Consider the following 17,133-nt stretch of genomic DNA (forward strand, 5'->3'; position numbering starts at 1 on the left):
TTTTTTTAATTTTTGAAAATTTTTATATCTGTTTCGGATAGACAATTATTTTGACGTTTAATTCTCTGGGTAAGCTCATCATTATCATACTTGAAATTTATACCAGTTACAATAACGGTTGGTTTCACTTTCATAGGAATCTTCACATTGTAATTATTTCCGAAGCTGTTCTCAATAGCATTTTTTATTTTCTCACGATCATGGTCATTTGCACTTTCTACAATCACTACACCGCTTTGTCTTGCTACTATATTTATAATTTGTAGCTCCTTTGGATCGACATTCAAGTTTAGATCATTTTTGGTTTTTTCAGCACCTTGGTTTGTATTTGGCTTAACTATTAAGGGAACAACTTTTCTGATCTCTGGCAACGCTTTTGTTACAGCTGCATACGATGTCTTGGCTTCAACATTGCCGTTTCTCTTTATCGCTGTGCATATTTTTTTATTTTCATTACTAATTGTTTCAATCATTTTCTTATTGTCATTTTTATTGCTTTTTAACTCTTCGCATACTTGCTCACTGCTTCGCTTGAACCCTTCTGCTATTTCGCGGATTTTGTTTACTTCTTTCACACTTCTTTCGCAAGACTCTTGAGCTTTTTGCATTGCTTTGATTCTTTCACTAAATGCAACTTCCACTGCTTTAAGTACTTGTTTAATCTCTCGCTCATTTTTCTTTATTGAATTATCAAACTCATTTCTATACTCTGCTAATTGTTGTCCATTCTGCTTTACCACCATTTGCATATCTTTAAGGATGTCATCAACGTTATGTACATACTGCACACAGTCACCACACATAAACCTAAGCATCTCACATTCTTCAAGCTTGGTGACGCTGTATTGATCCAAGCCTGAGCATTTTGTTGTTAAGTGGTAATATTTACCACACACCCCTTCACACCGAATTTTTGTCGCTTCTCCTCGTATATTACTTTTGCATTCGTCACATTTTTTCCATTCTTCTTTCCACATATACAAAATTTATTATAAAAGTAGTTTACAATGTTTTTGCATCAAATAAGTGCAAAACATTTATGTCCGCTAATTGTAGTTGAATTTTAGAGTTTTTATGTATATTTTTAACAAATATTTAGTGCGTATAATAATTTAAAAAGATTTTAGAATATGCGCATATTTTTCACCGCTTTCTTTCACTGATGGTTCAAATCATGCAAAATATTGCGCCATAAACTTGAGTTTAGGTGGTATTTTCGTATTTAATGCAAGCTATTAAACTCCAAAGTGGTGTAATAATTATATTATGTTGTGTTGGGCTAGCTCGGTCAGCTACAAGATTGAAAGAAAGTTAATTTTTTAGAAAGAAATAAGTTGTTGTCCACGAAGGTTTTTTCTTACTTTTCAATTCCCTACCTATTCCAAAGTAGCATTTATTGGCAAAAGGTATAGTAACCAGGGCCTGTATTCAGGAAGTTTGAGTTTTTAAACGTACATTTTTCTTTCATATAAATTAAATGAAGAAAGTGTACATTTTAAAACTCACAGTTACTGAATCTACCCGCAGGACGCAAGATAAGCTCATTACGCCACAGTGGCGAACCAGTATTGAACTGCAAGTTTCCTAGGACTCCCTTTAGAAGATATCTATGACAATTTATGAGTGATTGCGCTTATTGGTTGGGGCGAAGTATTGCTCAAGAAGAAGATTATATACCGTTTATTAAAAAAAATTCAAATACAAAAAAATTTATAGCACATTAAATGCTTAAAACTCAAATATATCAAAACGTAATTTTATTGAATTAGTAAAAGTTTCGCTTGTCTATAATATAAAAATAAGTCGGGTTTTCTTTCCTGACGCTATAACTCCAGAACGCACGAACCAATTTCCACGGCTTTGCATTCGTTGGAAAGGTCTCGGGCTCCGTTAGGTTTATAGCAAAAATTCAGGATCGACGCACAGGATCTCGAGATATAGGTCAAAACGTTGACCCACTCCTAGAATGTGTTTATATAATATGGATATCAAATGAAAGCTGTTGATGACCGCTTTAGTAGAGTGTAATTTTCATAACCCTGTGTGACTAGGGTCTCGATATATAGGCAAAAACGTGGATCAGGGTAACACCAGGATGTGTTTTTACATTATGGGTATCAAATTGAAGCTGTTGATGTGTGCTTTAGTACAGAGTAAGTTTTACACCGCTGGGTGGCTAGGGTCTCGAGATATAGGCCAAAACATGGACCCGGATACTCCTACAATGTGTTTTTACATTATGGGTATCAAATTGAAGCTGTTGATGTCTGCTTTAGTACAGAGTAAGTTTTACACCGCTGGGTGACTAGGGTCTCGAGATATAGGCCAAAACGTGGATCAGGATAACACTAGGATGTGTTTTTACATTATGGATATCAAATTGAAGCTGTTGATGTGTTCTTTAGTACAGAGTAAGTTTTATGCCGCTGGGTGACTGGGGTCTCAAGATATAGACCAAAACATGGACCCGGATACCCTTAGAATATGTGTGTATTATGGATATCAAATGAAAGCTGTTGCTGAGAGCTTTAAAAAATGAAAATTACATTGTGATATTCGATTTAGTCGCATCAACCTGGAAAAACTGATAAATATGCATGCGGAGCCGAAATAAAGACATGAATTAATAATACCCACATACCTATTTATATACGTCCTATTCGATTTGCCTGAAATTTGGTATATAAATTTGCCTATATTAGTATTTACGATGATTTTTTTCGGGAATTAGACCAGACTGGGACTGGGACTAGGATTAGGACTAGGACTGGGACTGAGACTGAGACTCGGAGTGGGGCTGGGACTGGAACAAAATACATACCACACTCTGGGACTGGCAATAATATATGAAGAGAAAAAAGAGAGAAGGAGATGGAGCCTGAGAAAGAGATAGAATGAGACAAAGATGGAGATAGATGAAGCGAAAAATACGGAGGGAGGAGTGAATACAAAGATTAGGAAAAAGTGTAGAGGGGCGAGGACAAAGTTAGGGCAGAACAACATCTACCGGGTCTGCTAGTTATCTATAAACAATACTCAGCAACCTAAATAGACACCGTCTCGGTCATGGTGGAGAAAGCCTTTCAGGTGTCCCTATTGCCCCCAAACATTCCGTTGCAGCGAATCTTTGTCAACACATAAAACAAGTCATGAAAGATTCTAACGACAACCTTGCGACATTTGGGAAGAATTTTGGGATTTAAAATTGTAAAGGTAGAGCGCGTGTTTAAATTTTAAATAATCAATTAATTAATCCCACATCCCACATGGTTTGCCTTAAATTGAAAGATTGCGCTCCACCTTTATAGTTTTAAATCCCAAAATTCTTTTACAAGAGCTATTGTTAAAGTTTTTTAGTCAAAATTCAACAAGACTATGTCTGTATTAAAGGAAAAGTTGCCTTCTATTTTTTGGTTCATTTATATAAAGGTAGTCCTTAAAATTTTTTTATAAATCTTTTTTTTGATTTTAAAAGGAAGCGATGATTCGAATTTTGCAACTAAACTAACAATTATTTGACTACTTAAAAGTCGAGTAAGTTTCAGCTTGAGCAGGGTCTTAAAACTTTTTGGCATCTTTAAAGAACATATTAATTTAAAAAACATATAATAATAACTAAAGTTCACTGTGAAAAAATAATATTTCCTATAAAAAATTACTTTCAGAACATAACTGAAATATATTTAAAAATATCAGTTCGTTTTATGGTCCAGTCATATTGAGATTTCATCTTTAATTTACTCTTTTATATTTTAAACACATTTACACTGCGCAAAGTCCATTCTAATATGGACTTGTTAATTTACCAACTGGAAGGTTTAATATCATATTATAAGTAAATATCTACACCTTTTCCAGTTTAAGTTCAGAAAATTACAATTGAAGTTCAGAATTTCCAATTTAAATTCAGAAATTTAAAATTCAAGTTCAGAAATTTACAATTCAAGTGTAGAATTTTCAATTCAAGTTCAGAAAATAACAATTCAAATTCATCTTCGTTTTTATGAGACGGTAAGTGTAATCGTAACTCCGAAGATAAAGGAAAAGCCAAGGGACAAAACTTGAATATTTGCACCCAGATGTACACGTAAATGCCTATGTAGTACACTTATTTGCGAGAAGGCGCTTTCGCAGTACTTGCACTTGTATGGTTTTTCACCGGTATGAGTGCGCATATGGACGGATACATGTGAGGGGTGAGTGAGCAAAGCTATTTTAAAGACAAAATGAAAAAATTGTAATAATGACAATGTTTTTAATACTATATTTACACTAGCTCCAAATACCTATAACGAGAATACCCAACACGAAATCCCTATTCCCTGTGTGAACTACATTCACATTCACACAGAAAATGGGAAACTTTGATGGAGGCGACTAAATACCCAAATGAAGACGACTACATAACCAAATGATTCATTGGGTTGCTCTCAAGGGATTGCTAGCGCAATTTATAGATTATTCAACCCAATTATAAACCTCACTTACCCGTGCCGAATCGTATTTCTTTAGCAGGCGAGGTTCTGGCCACCCCAAGTTCTTCATAGTACTCGGGGATGGGGGTGGGATGGCCTACAAGATGCAATGTGGTCATATTAAATCGTTTCCGAGATTGTCGGACATGTACCTTAATGGTAATTGCGACCGGAACGTACCGGGTCTTTATCCGGAAAGGACCATCAACATCGATTACAATCCCAAAACCCTTCGGGAAGTGTCACTACAATAACATGATAGTGTGCAGTCAGTGCGCTCGGTAAAGGAGCGGTCTGCCAACTCGGAAACAGCACTAATGTTGGGACAGAAGCGATACATGGAGTTTAGGAGAACCATCTCAATACCGGGCAGCATTAAGAATTATGCAGCGCTTGACTGCAGTGATTGACCCAACCGACCGCGAAAGCGAGCGTTTGACATGATTTTAAGAGACATAATAGGAAGGGTAAAAACCTCTAAATCTCAGAGAAGAGGGAAGCCTAAGTACTGAAATGCCACGTACCTCAAAAGCTGCAATGCATAAATAGGAGGGCAATAGTGGCAATAAAGGTAAAGACGACAAGACTAGTAAGCTAACGGGCGATGCAGCGTATTCGGTGATACTAAAGGTGGTGCATACAGCACTGATACTGGCACTGAGCACTATACCAAAGGTCCATGTTTGAATATCACGTATGGTGAAGTCGGAGGATACGCTAAATATGTTGCAGCGTCAAAATCCGAATATACCAATTCTTGAAAGTAGCGACAAATGACGAGGGCCTGTTTATGCTTGTCTGGATGAAAAGGTTGTGTTGGCAGGTGCCGGATCTCGTCATAGTGCTTGTGGAGATGTTCCCTTAACCCCCGTGGAGGCGAGGCTAGATCAAGCAGTTGTTTGCTAGGATGTCCTGGTTTGTGGCAATTTAACTAAAACTGCCTGTTCAGCATTTCGTTGTGCTCTTTAATGTTTAGTTCTTTGGCCTCACTATGCAGGTGGTGTTCGGGGGTTATAAGAAGACATCCAGTGGCAGTTCTGATAGCAGCATTTTGACAGGCCTGCAGCCTTTTCCAGTATGTGTTTTTAAGACCAGGCATGGTTAGCAACGTGTCTTTATCTTTTCCCCAGGTGCTGCCGGCAACCGACTTGGAGGATTTTGTTGCGATACAATTTCGGTGGCATGCGCCTTCAAGGTTAGAGTATTATCGAACGTTACCCCTAAGATCTTTGGGTGACTGACAGTCGGTAGTGTGACACCATCGACGCGTACGTCCAATATTTGCGACATCTGTTCCTTCCACGTCGTAAACAGGGTGGCCGTGGATTGGGTCGGTGATAATGCCAAGTTGCGCGAGGTGAAGAAGCCGGAAAGATCGGAGAGATGGCTGTTTATTATAGAAACTAATTCATCAATGGAGGAGCCAGGTCCTGTTGCCATAATCGTGCAGTCGTCGGCATAGGAAGTTATTGTAACTCCTTCTGGTGGGGGAGGGAGTTTTGATATGTAGAAATTAAACAGAAGCAGGGAAAGGACACCACCCTGTGGGTTTTCCTGATTTAGTCCGTAATTAATCTGGGTGTTTATGGCATTTAGTACGGTGGTGGTGCTGTGCATTTTGCGCGGCTAGGGGAAGATTTGCAGTGAAATGAGGGAGAAAAACGGTTTCCAATGTCTTCGCTACTGGCGAAAGGAGTGATATCGGTCGATATGACTCGCCTTCGTTAATAAAAGGGTAAAAGACCAGAGCAGGGGTCGACTGTTAATACTCGTTGCGGGAAAGGAGTCAAAAGACGCGTATTGACCTCGACAACAATAATCTGAAGGCGGAAAAGAAATGAGATATATGCTGTTAATGTTGGCAATTTTCGTGTGGCTTTTGTAATATTGTTGTACACAGGAAAAAATTGTGTGTACAAAGGGGTTTTGCACGGAAGGCGGTCAAATAAGAAGTGTTCTGCACAAAAATACTATGAATCTCACCCCCCGTTTCGGAGGGACCCGGGTTAATTTTTCGTTTTTTCATTAATATATTTTGAACGACTAAACATTTTCTCTTCGGATTATTAATACTGAGGCCAAGACGCGTCTTTGACACCTCTTCCCATATTTTTGGACGCGTATTAGCACTCGATCCCTGTTGTTGTTGTTATATTAACTATAAAGACGCTCCCCGAAGGCTTTGGGGAGTGTTATCGATGTTGATAGACCTTTGCCGAATATAGATCCGGTACGATCCGGTAACAACTCACTTCTCAGAGAATTGATGAGGTGGAAGCGAAGCGGAGATTTCATCGCTTTCTGCTGCTGTTGGTGAATCATCGGATCGTATTTGCAGCTGAATGAGAAGCTGGAAAAGTCTGAGGCTGAAGTTGAACGATTAAAGGTGGATCTTGCAAAAAGCCAGAGAGTAGACCGACTCCTGACATTTCTGCTGACGCTGTCGCGTTCGGCGTTCCGTTCAAGGAAGGAGAAAACCTTAAAAGCATCTTCAACATTGTTTGTCTGTCCATTGACTTCCTTACTTACTTACTTAATTGGCGCTTAACCGTCTAAACGGTTATGGCCGTCCAACAAGGCGCGCCAGTCGCTCCTTCGCTCTGCCAACCGGCGCCAATTGGCCACACCAAGGGAGTTTAAATCGTTTTCCACCTCGTCCTTCCAACGGAGTGGGGGCCGCCCTCTACCTCTGCTTCCATAGGCGGGTTCCAATAGAAACACTTTCTTGGCCGGAGCATCATCTTTGTATGTATGTATGTATGTATTTATTTGAAAATTTGTTCCTAGCACAACAATTTTGACAAATTATTTAACAGTGCTAGTCATGAATAGCATGAGCTATAAAAATTGAACATTTATAATAATAATAAATTAGATTAATCAAATTAAATTAAATATAACGGACAATAGTGAAATATTTATGTATGTAAATGTAAATCTTAAAACTAAAGAAAAGTAGTTAATAAATATTAAAAGACAGCAGTAGTGATGATAACCTTTGGCTGGTTATAGATTGAATAGTATTTAACAAATAAAGAAAGAAGACACAGAGAAAGGAAAAGGACTTAGAAATGAACATTTTAACAACAACAATTTGAGATCCAGTTTAAGAGTCGTTAAAAAATGATGTTAGCTCTTTTCTGAAGTGCAGAGCATTACTTAAGAGTCGAAGACTAGTAGGTAGCGAGTTCCAAAGACGTATTGCAGTAACAAAGAATTGGCGCTCAGAGGTTAGCGAACGGTATCTGATGTGCTTAAGAAGAAGCACTGATATTGATGATTGCAGAAAAATAAGCTTACGATATAGATAGTCAGGTTCCTTCGTGTGTATCAATTTATGGAGGAAGGACAGTGTTTTGACTTTTAAAAGATTTTCGAAAGAAATGTTTAGCAACCTTTCAGCATGTTGAGATACGTGGTCAAATCTTTTCAATCCATAAACATATCTAGCAATGTTGTTGTAAACAACATTTAGTTTGTTCTTGCACAGATAGTCACAGTTTGAGTAAATCACACAACCATGGAGTAGCGTAGGTATTAAGTACGCTTTAGCCAGAAGTAGTCTTATGTGCAAAGGCGTGAAATACTGTGTTAACCATAGTGTACGAAGCATTCCATACACTTTCCCAACCGTTCTAAAAATATGGTCTTTCCATGTCAATGTTTTGTTAAAAATTACACCTAAGTTTTTCGCCGTATCTACGTATTCTATAACGGAATTGTCGAACACTACATTCTCTAAATCATTAGTGGGAAAAGACCTTCTATGAATAACAATACATTTTGACTTATTCGGGTTTATACATAAGCCATTCATAGCAGCCCATGAAAATATTTGATTCAAATCGTGGTTTAAGTTACTTATGCACAAGCTAGTTTGATCACGAGGACAACACGTAAATAACTGCACATCATCAGCGTAGATATGAACATTACAATACTTAAGGACATCGGGTAAGTCATTGATGTACAGAACAAATAACAGAGGACCCAGGATAGACATGAAGGAAGTCAGACTTCACCATCTATACATACTGCTTGAGTCCTATCGCCAAGATATGATCTTATAAGGGCAACTGCATGACCAGAGAAGTTAAATAGGTTTTCCAGCTTCCTACAGAGCAGAGTGTGGTCTACAGAATCGAAAGCTTTGGAGTGGTCAAGAAGTGTTAAGAAGGCAATGTAACTTTCATCCACTCGCTCACGAATTTCTTCTGTCACAGATAATAGTGCCGTTGTACAGCTCCGCTTTGACCTGAAACCGGACTGACTATCTGACAGGAGCTTGTATTCATGTACATATGATACGATTTGCCCATGTAGAATACGTTCAACGACCTTAGAGAGGAAAGGGAGTATGGCTATTGGTCGATACTCATTATTTTGTTTACGGATTGGAATAACTTTTGCAGCTTTCCAGTATATTGGGAAGACACCGGTCGTCAAAATTGAGTTGACCAAGTAATTAATGTGGGGAAGGATTTTGGGAAGAATGACTTTTAAAAACTTTGAACATATACCATCAAGCCCCATTGCGTTAGACTTCACAGAAAGTATGGCTTGGACAACATCACAATTATCGACACAAACAAACTCGAAAGGGCTAGTGTCAACATTAACACGCACGGAGTAGTTATCAATACACATATTGTCGGCTGAGTTTGGTAGTCTTACAAAAGTATTATTTATTTCGTTGATGTCGACATCAGGGGGATGAGACAGGTCACTTTTGGGCTTACCAATTCTTATTTGTTTGATTTTGTTCCACTTTTCTTTTGTATTCAAAGCAGAACTAAACTTATACTTAAAATAATTTGCCTTGGCCAGCCTTATGGCTTTGTTTGCAATAAGCCGAGCTGTTTTAAAGCAGCTGTGCGCTTCGACTGTTTTGTACCTTTTCCACCGTGAGTAGGCTTGGTTACGAAGGTGGATAAGGTGTTTTAATGTAGCATTGAACCAAGAGCTATTCTTGTATTTAGGTATTTTTATTTTTAGTGGAACGTGATCATCGAATAACTTATTTATATTATCCTGCAGAAACTTTGTCTGGTCATCAACCGATGTTAACGTACGAATCAAGCTCCATTCAACCGACTCAACGGACTCAGCAAGGGAATAATAATCTATACTTCTGTAATCGCGATACGCGAACGAACTTGGCCTACATGATGTTTGGAAGTTGTAGTTTAGGAATATCAGGTCGTGTTTTGAGAAGCAGGAGGCGGATAGTTGCGTGTAGTGAATCATTTTATGAAGATCATTGACAAAAAATAAATCTAATAGAGAAGAGTTAGTATTTGTGAAATGCGTTGGTATAGCACAGTTTGTGGGAAAAAGTCCCAGAGATTCCATGCTTTGTTTTAAAGTGGCATCCACCAGTAGGTTACTATTAAAATCTCCAGCGATGATAATATTGTCATAGTCTAATAGTAACGATTGAAGAAATTCAATAAACGCGGAAAAATCTACTAGTCGATTCGGTCTATATGCACAGCCGATAAGAAGCCTACTTTTATTATCAGAAAACATATGAACAAACACATATTCCACAGGATCACCTGGACTAGAACAACAACACAATTTACAGGACATACTACTTTTTACATATATCGCAACACCACCACCATGACCACTTCTATCAACTCTGAAAAGTTGGTATCCATTTATCTTCACCATATCATTTCTATGAAACGAAGAAAACCATGTTTCTGAAACACATATGACATCAATATCGGAGCCTTCTGACAAAAACCTCAACTCGTCAAGCTTTTTATAAAGGCTTTGCGCATTGATATGAATAACTTTCAGCCCGTTGGCTTTTTTGCTGACTATGCGCAACAAAGTAGATAGACAGTCTTTGGAACTCGGGGACTCATTATCGGAGACCAACATTATAAAAATAATTAAGTGAATGATGTACACTGAATTTGGCTAACAACATAATTAATGATTTTGTGATGTTGTAGGTGGAGAAAAAGACAGAGAAGGAATAGATTAGAAGAGAGCAAAGAGAAATATTTATTAGCAGGGGGCTGTTAGTTAAGCCTTTGGTGGCCCTCCAGGGCGTTGTTCGCAACCGGCGTGACGTCTTCACGAAAGGAAGTATTGTTTTCCGGGTCGAGACTCTCGAGAAAAGTCAGGCTGGGGACTGCTTCGGGTCGGTCGCCGAATTTTCGCTTTATATGCACCATACCCAGCATTGTGAACACCGATGAAACCTTTTTCCTCTTCTTTAGATGGATCGCAGCCTTGAAGATCTCATAGTTGTTTTTGGTCAGCGATGCATTAACAAAGATAGGCTCATTGGAATTTATTCCCACATGCACGAGTCGCAGCCCTTTGGTGTTGTTGTGGCGCCTGAAGCTCGCAATCGTTTTCAACAGCGTATTTCGGTCCGCGGGTGTGTAAAATTTAATGATAACGGCGGGATCAACCGTACCGTGGGGTAGTTTGCGTTTCGGCCGAAAAACACTTTTTAGGGAGGGTGGCTGTAAGTTTAGCGTGAAGCAGAGGTGGTGGAAAATCTTTTGTAAGTTTTCCCCTTCCTCGAAGGGAATCCCATGAACTCGGACGTCGCATGCAGCAATTTGGAGTTCTTGCTTAGATATAAAATTTTCCTGCTTACATACTCTCTGTTTTAGTGTGGCTATTTCATTTTCGAGGTGCCCAATCCTCTCAAACATACCCTCCATGCGATTAATTCTACCACTTAACTCGTTTAACTCCTTCTTCAGGCCTTCAAATTTATCTTCCAGTTTTCTGCATGTAAACTCCATCATACGCTTTTCTGCTTCCATTATTTTATTGGACAACGAGTCATTGTACTCTATGAGTCGTTGGTCGATTGTACGGATGAGGTTAGGAGATGTATCGCTTAGACGAGGAGCCTTTTTATCTTTCATTCGCATAACATGGCCTAGCCAGCGCAGCCGCTGCGTTTTAATTTGCTGGACTATGTTGATGTCTGCGTATAGCTCGTACAGCTCATCATTAAATCTTCTTCGGTACTCGCCATCGCCAACGCGTAGAGGTCCATAAATCTTTCGAAGAACTTTTCTCTCGATCACTCCCAAAGCCGCTTCATCTACTGATGTCATGGTCCATGCTTCTGCCCCATATAGCAGGACGGGTACGATAAGTGACTTGTAGAGTATGATTTTCGTTCGCCGAGAGAGGACTTTACTTTTCAATTGCCTACTTAAACCAAAGTAGCATTTATTGGCAAGATTAATTCTTCGCTGGATTTCAGTGCTGATGTTGTTTCTAGTGTTGATGCTGGTTCCCAAATAAACGAAGTCTTGTACTATTTCGAAATTATGGCTGCCAACAGTAGCGTGGTTGCCAAGGCGCATATGCGCTGACTCTTTGCTCGATGACAGCAGGTACTTCGTTTTGTCCTCATTCACCATCAAACCCATCTTTACCGCTTCTTTTTCCAGTTTGGAGTAAGCAGAACTAACAGCGCGGGTGTTTAGGCCGATGCTATCAATGTCATCAGCATATGCCAGTAATTGCACGCCTTTATAGTATATTGTTCCAGTGCGGTTAAGTTCTGCAGCTAGTATAAATTTCTCCAGCATCAAATTAAAGCAATCGCACGATAGGGGGTCACCCTGTCTGAAACCTCGTTTAGTTTCGAACGGCTCGGAGAAGTCCTTCCCAATTCTGACTGAGCTGATGGTGTTGTTCAACGTCATTTTGCACAGCCGTAAAAGTTTTGCGGGGAAACCAAATTCAGACATAGCGGCATATAGGCAGCTCCTTTTCGTGCTATCGAAGGCGGCTTTAAAGTCGACGAAAAGATGATGTGTTTCGATTCTCTTTTCACGGGTTTTTTCCAAGATTTGGCGCATTGTGAAAATCTGGTCGATGGTAGATTTACCAAGTCTGAAGCCGCACTGATACGGTCCAATCAGCCGGTTCACGGTGGGCTTCAATCTTTCGCACAATACACTTGAAAGAACCTTATATGCGATATTAAGAAGGCTGATTCCACGATAGTTGGTGCATTTTGCAGTATCCCCCTTCTTGTGGACTGGGCAAAGAACACTTAGATTCCAACCGTCGGGCATGCACTCGTCCGCCCATATTTTGCTAAGAAGCTGCTACATGCGCCTTACCAACTCCTCGCCGCCGTACTTGAATAGATCCGCAGGCAATCCATCAGCGCCCACGGACTTGCTGTTTTTCAATCTGGTTATTGCTATTCTAACTTCGTCATAATCGGGCGGGGGGACATATATTCTATCATCATCGATTGCGGGATCGGGATCTTCATCTCTGCGCGGTGAATTGCTGCCTCCATTTAGGAGAGCAGAGAAGTGTTCCCTCCATAATCTAAGCACTCTCTGGACATCAGTTACAAGGTCGCCGTTTTCATTCCCACAGGAGCTTGGCCCGGTCTTAAAACCTTCTGTCTGTCGCCGTATTTTTTGGTAAAATTTTCGGGCGTTAGTCCTGGTGGCTAGCAGGCTCCTCGCACTCACGCATTTCTGCTTCTGCTTTTTTCTTCCTGAAAAGGCGTCTCGCTTCCCTTTTCACCTCACGATAGCATTCACACTTCTCTTGTCGCGCTCGCTTTTAACGTAGCCCTGTAGGCAGCGTCTTTTCTTTCGATTGCAACGCGGCATTCTTCATCGTACCAGTTGTTTTTTCGTGGCCGCCGGTAACCAATTTTTTCCTCGGTAGCAGTACGAAGTGCTTTGGAGATATGCTCCCACTGCTCCTGTATTCCTTCAGGATGAGTTGTGCTCTCAGAGAGCAGCACAGGTGATATATGCTCGAGGTTGAATAGGGACCTAACATCTATTTCTGACTGGGCGATGAAAAATGAACTATGCCTAAATAGTGATAAATCGTATGTGCTGCCTATAGCTAAAAAGCGAATAGATTTTCAAAATATACCACCTGTATACAGTGCCGACAAAAGCCTAAAACTAGTACCCAAAGTAACCACTCTTGGTTTCATTATCAATACAACTTTGACTTTTCAGCGACCATGTGAACTCTGTTGTTAGTAAGGTTCTGAGGAACCTGAGAATGTCTGCAACCTTTACCCCCGCTAACATCAAGAGACAGCTTGCCATACAATTAATTATGCCGATAATTTGCTACTCTGAGCTAGTGTACAGAAAGTTGAGTTCCCAGTCTGCACACAAAATTGATGTAGCATTCAACCATGTCACCCGTTATGTGTTCGGATTAAGTAAATTTGACCACATATCTGGTTGGAGATCGCGTTTGTTGGGCTGTGAAATTTCTAATTACCTGAAAGCCAGAAACTGTATTTTTCTCTATCGACTTATTAGTTATAAAGAGCCAAGCTACTTATATGATAAGATAGTTTTCCCCAGATCTGCCCGAATCAACGATTTAATAGTGCCAACTTATAACTATTTAACTTCGGCCCGGCTATTCTTTGTCAATGCTATTCGTACATGAACTCCATTCCAGCAGCTATTCGAATTAGTCTTAATAAAAGCAACTTTAAACATATTATTTATACTTATTTCAGTTAACGTAAATATGTATATCTGAGTTTTCGCTATCTACAATTACTAGTCAATGTGAATGAGCTTTCCCACTGTGTTATTCTCAAAGTCTAATAATTTATTTTTTTATATATTAACTATAGATGCTAGTTTTAAATACAATTTTCCTATTAAATTTTTTATTTAAAAATTTGAGTTTGTTATTTAGTTTGACATAGTTCGATTTATTTTATTATTTTTATTATTCTAAGAGTTATTCATCTTGGTTGTACTATAAAAGATCTTAGATCTTATTGTACTAATATCTTGTCAATAAATACATACATACATACTAGCCCGACCATCTCGGGAACGATCCCTGTTTTAGGCTTTTATCGAAAAAAATCAAAAATTAAAAACCTAGATCTGGTATTGCACCGACGGTCTTTGCATGGTAGTTGAAGACCCAAACCACTTTGTCTGCTGTAAATAAAACTTGCAAATAACATAAGCATTGTAATCGAACAGAAACAAGCCTAGAACGTGTACCGTTTACATTGTCATTTAAAAAATCAATAATCGAGAAGTATCAAAATATGCAAGAAAGTCTGGAAGTATGCAGTTTTGTAGTCCACTCAATTTTAGTCTATCAAAGTAGAAGTAATCAGTCTCTCTAAAGAAGGAGCACTTTTTTCATACATTTTCAAAGACTATTTTCTACGTCGAATACGGTCCAAATCGAGCTTTTTCCGAGCCACCCTAAGATGATGCGGGCATTGTGCTGGGTATTATAACACAGCTCCTTATGGTATCCTATGTGGGCTGGGGACGAGCTAATAGGCGCGATATACATACATAAAACAAAAAGTTAGCAATATAATCCTTATCATACTTACGGCACAGTTACTTTTTGCTCTTCCGTTGTAAATTCTTCTTTGTTCACAAAGGTTGTTAAATGGATTGTGTCGCTATATTCAGTATTTTCTTCATCATCTTCAATGGGCTCGTTTTTGATAAATTCGCTTAACTCGCCTTGCGAATTTCCACAATCATCCAGTAATTGTTCGTTTTTTAGGAAATGCTCAGCAGTAGTCCATTGTGCTGATTCCGACGCAATTGCCTGCTGTCTGCCTTCAAGAGCCGTTTCTGGAAGAAGTGAGCTTTGAGCAGTGTATTTGGGCTGGCAATTGCTCAACGGGTATGAATCTGTGTCGTTTGGCAATACTTCATCTTCAATTGCTGCCTCCATCATCGACATGTTTAAATCATCCCATTTTTTAGAAACAATTTCTCGCATCTTATGGTCGGATTGCACGCTCAATTTTTGGAATCGATACACACTTATCAATTTGTGCACGCATTTACAACACATTTTTTTTGGTAGCTCGTCATTTAGCTGCACTTCCACTATTTCGGGTATTGTGCTGGATAACAAGTCAGCTATTCGTAATTCGTCACATTCCTCAATAGTTTTAAAGATAGATTGGTGTTGTGGTTCAGTGCTGCCTTCAGACGTGAAGAGTTCCACTTTAACCATACAGGTCCGACAGATGTAATCGATATATAGATCATTTGTATCCATTTGAGCTATTGTTTCTGCCATAGTGTACCTATACCAAGTGTGTTCACTAAGCGATAAACGTCAAAACTACAAACAGCCTCGCTCACCTGATGGAAATCTCAGGTCTAGAGTCGCATTTTTAGTCTCAACGACAACATTTTTGACTACCAATCGTATGGACTTTTTCAATTTTTCAATCATTCGGAGCATTCGGTAATGGTATCCATTTTGAATTCGCTGTCATTCCGAATCCAGCGAGTGCCTGTCAGAATGCTTGACAGATAAGTCAACATACTTGTACTTGTACACTATGGTTTCTGCTTCGGTAAAAGTTATTAAAACTCCACAAGTAAGGAGACTTAGGGATGAATCGATACTAGTAAAAACAATAACACTTCTGACCCGATAACAAGAAAATTTGTAGTCGATACTTTTGTTAATTTGATTTTTTTTTATTTATATTTTAATTGTTTCACGAATCTTCATATATTTTGAACTCGTGAATGCACAATCTTCTGTGTGTGATTTGTGCTCTGGATTATATCTACTTCCATCACCGTTTTCAGTGCTTTTATATTCTTTGCGAGAATTATTCCAGCTAAGGTGACATAATGTTTTTGTAAATTGGAATCTCAAATTCAGTAACAATATTCGAATGGCGGAAGTAAAAAAAATACCATGGACCTTTAAAACCCCACCATAACGTTAACTCGATTACACTGATTTCCATAAGGTAGGTGTGATCAGCTATTTTATCTGGTTATGGCTTTATGATTATAAGTCATCATTAATTCGCCCTTAAAAAACTAGCCCTGGGCGGTCCATGGAACATCTTTCTGACTACATGTATGCGTATTGTAGGATTTGCGTAGAACGTTTTGGTGCGTTGCTGCACCTGCCAGGTGTGTTCAAAGTATGGCCACAAATTTATCTTCCTACACAAGGTATATGGATTGTAAAGCGATCTTTGGTAGCTTTGATACGCTTTGACAGCGTCTTTAGACAACTATGAAATACATTTCTGTTTCCTTCGCTTGGAATGGATCAATCACGCTTGATTTACATAGAAATATTGCCGCGTTGATTCGCTTCGAAAGCGCCATATACTCAGAATATCTTCCTTTTAGACTCGCTTAACATTTCGCAAACTTTGTATGGCAAGATATACGTGCCTCCATACATTGAACTTTTCAGTATGGCGAAGCGACGCAGCAAAGCGTTCTAGGTAAATCCGGCACTAGTCTGCCTACAGTACAGTAATATCAAAATTTTTGCTTTCCGTTTCCGATTTTTGATCCGCAGCCGACACACGTCTTTTATAACATATTGTTACGGTCTGCTGCTACGGTCTACGGCTACGATCCACTTGGCAGCGTGTTCACGCGAACACACCTAGTGATGTGGCGAAAGTGGCGATAAAAAAGTATCGAAAAAGAAGGAAAAGGCAGACCGGCCATCACTAAGGAGAAAAAAATTTCTTTTAGCATGAGGTTCCGGCCATGGAACGAGGTAGACATTTTATTTGTACGTCGCTTGCAAAAATTTTATTATAAATTAGAAGAGATACATAAAAAAGAACCTTGCTTTGTGTCAAAAGTATTTGGTTTATAAAAAAAATTACAAAAAG

The 17,133-nt window shown here is 39.1% G+C and overlaps 2 protein-coding genes across 3 annotated transcripts in view; both read right to left on the bottom strand.

Moving 5' to 3' along the window:
* The window catches only part of LOC137249168 (zinc finger protein 595-like), a 139,457-nt gene that overhangs the window by 20,952 nt on the left and 101,372 nt on the right, over nt 1-17,133 (bottom strand). The window lies entirely within an intron of this gene.
* LOC137249174 (uncharacterized) lies at nt 1,208-15,761 on the bottom strand. 2 transcript variants are annotated; one of them, XM_067780474.1, is made up of 2 exons: nt 14,842-15,745; nt 1,208-1,292 (listed from the first exon to the last, which is right to left on the bottom strand). In XM_067780474.1, exons 1-2 carry the CDS (start codon nt 15,546-15,548, stop codon nt 1,289-1,291), a joined length of 711 nt encoding a protein of 236 aa, XP_067636575.1. In that variant the 5' UTR covers nt 15,549-15,745; the 3' UTR covers nt 1,208-1,288. The 2 variants fall into 2 exon arrangements, with proteins under 2 accessions (XP_067636575.1, XP_067636574.1); XM_067780473.1 differs by lacking the exon at nt 1,208-1,292 and adding an exon at nt 14,226-14,778 and having other exon boundaries at nt 14,842-15,761.

The sequence above is a fragment of the Eurosta solidaginis genome, chromosome 4, assembly GCF_040869045.1.
Source record: "Eurosta solidaginis isolate ZX-2024a chromosome 4, ASM4086904v1, whole genome shotgun sequence".
Classification (NCBI taxonomy): Eukaryota; Metazoa; Arthropoda; class Insecta; order Diptera; family Tephritidae; genus Eurosta; species Eurosta solidaginis.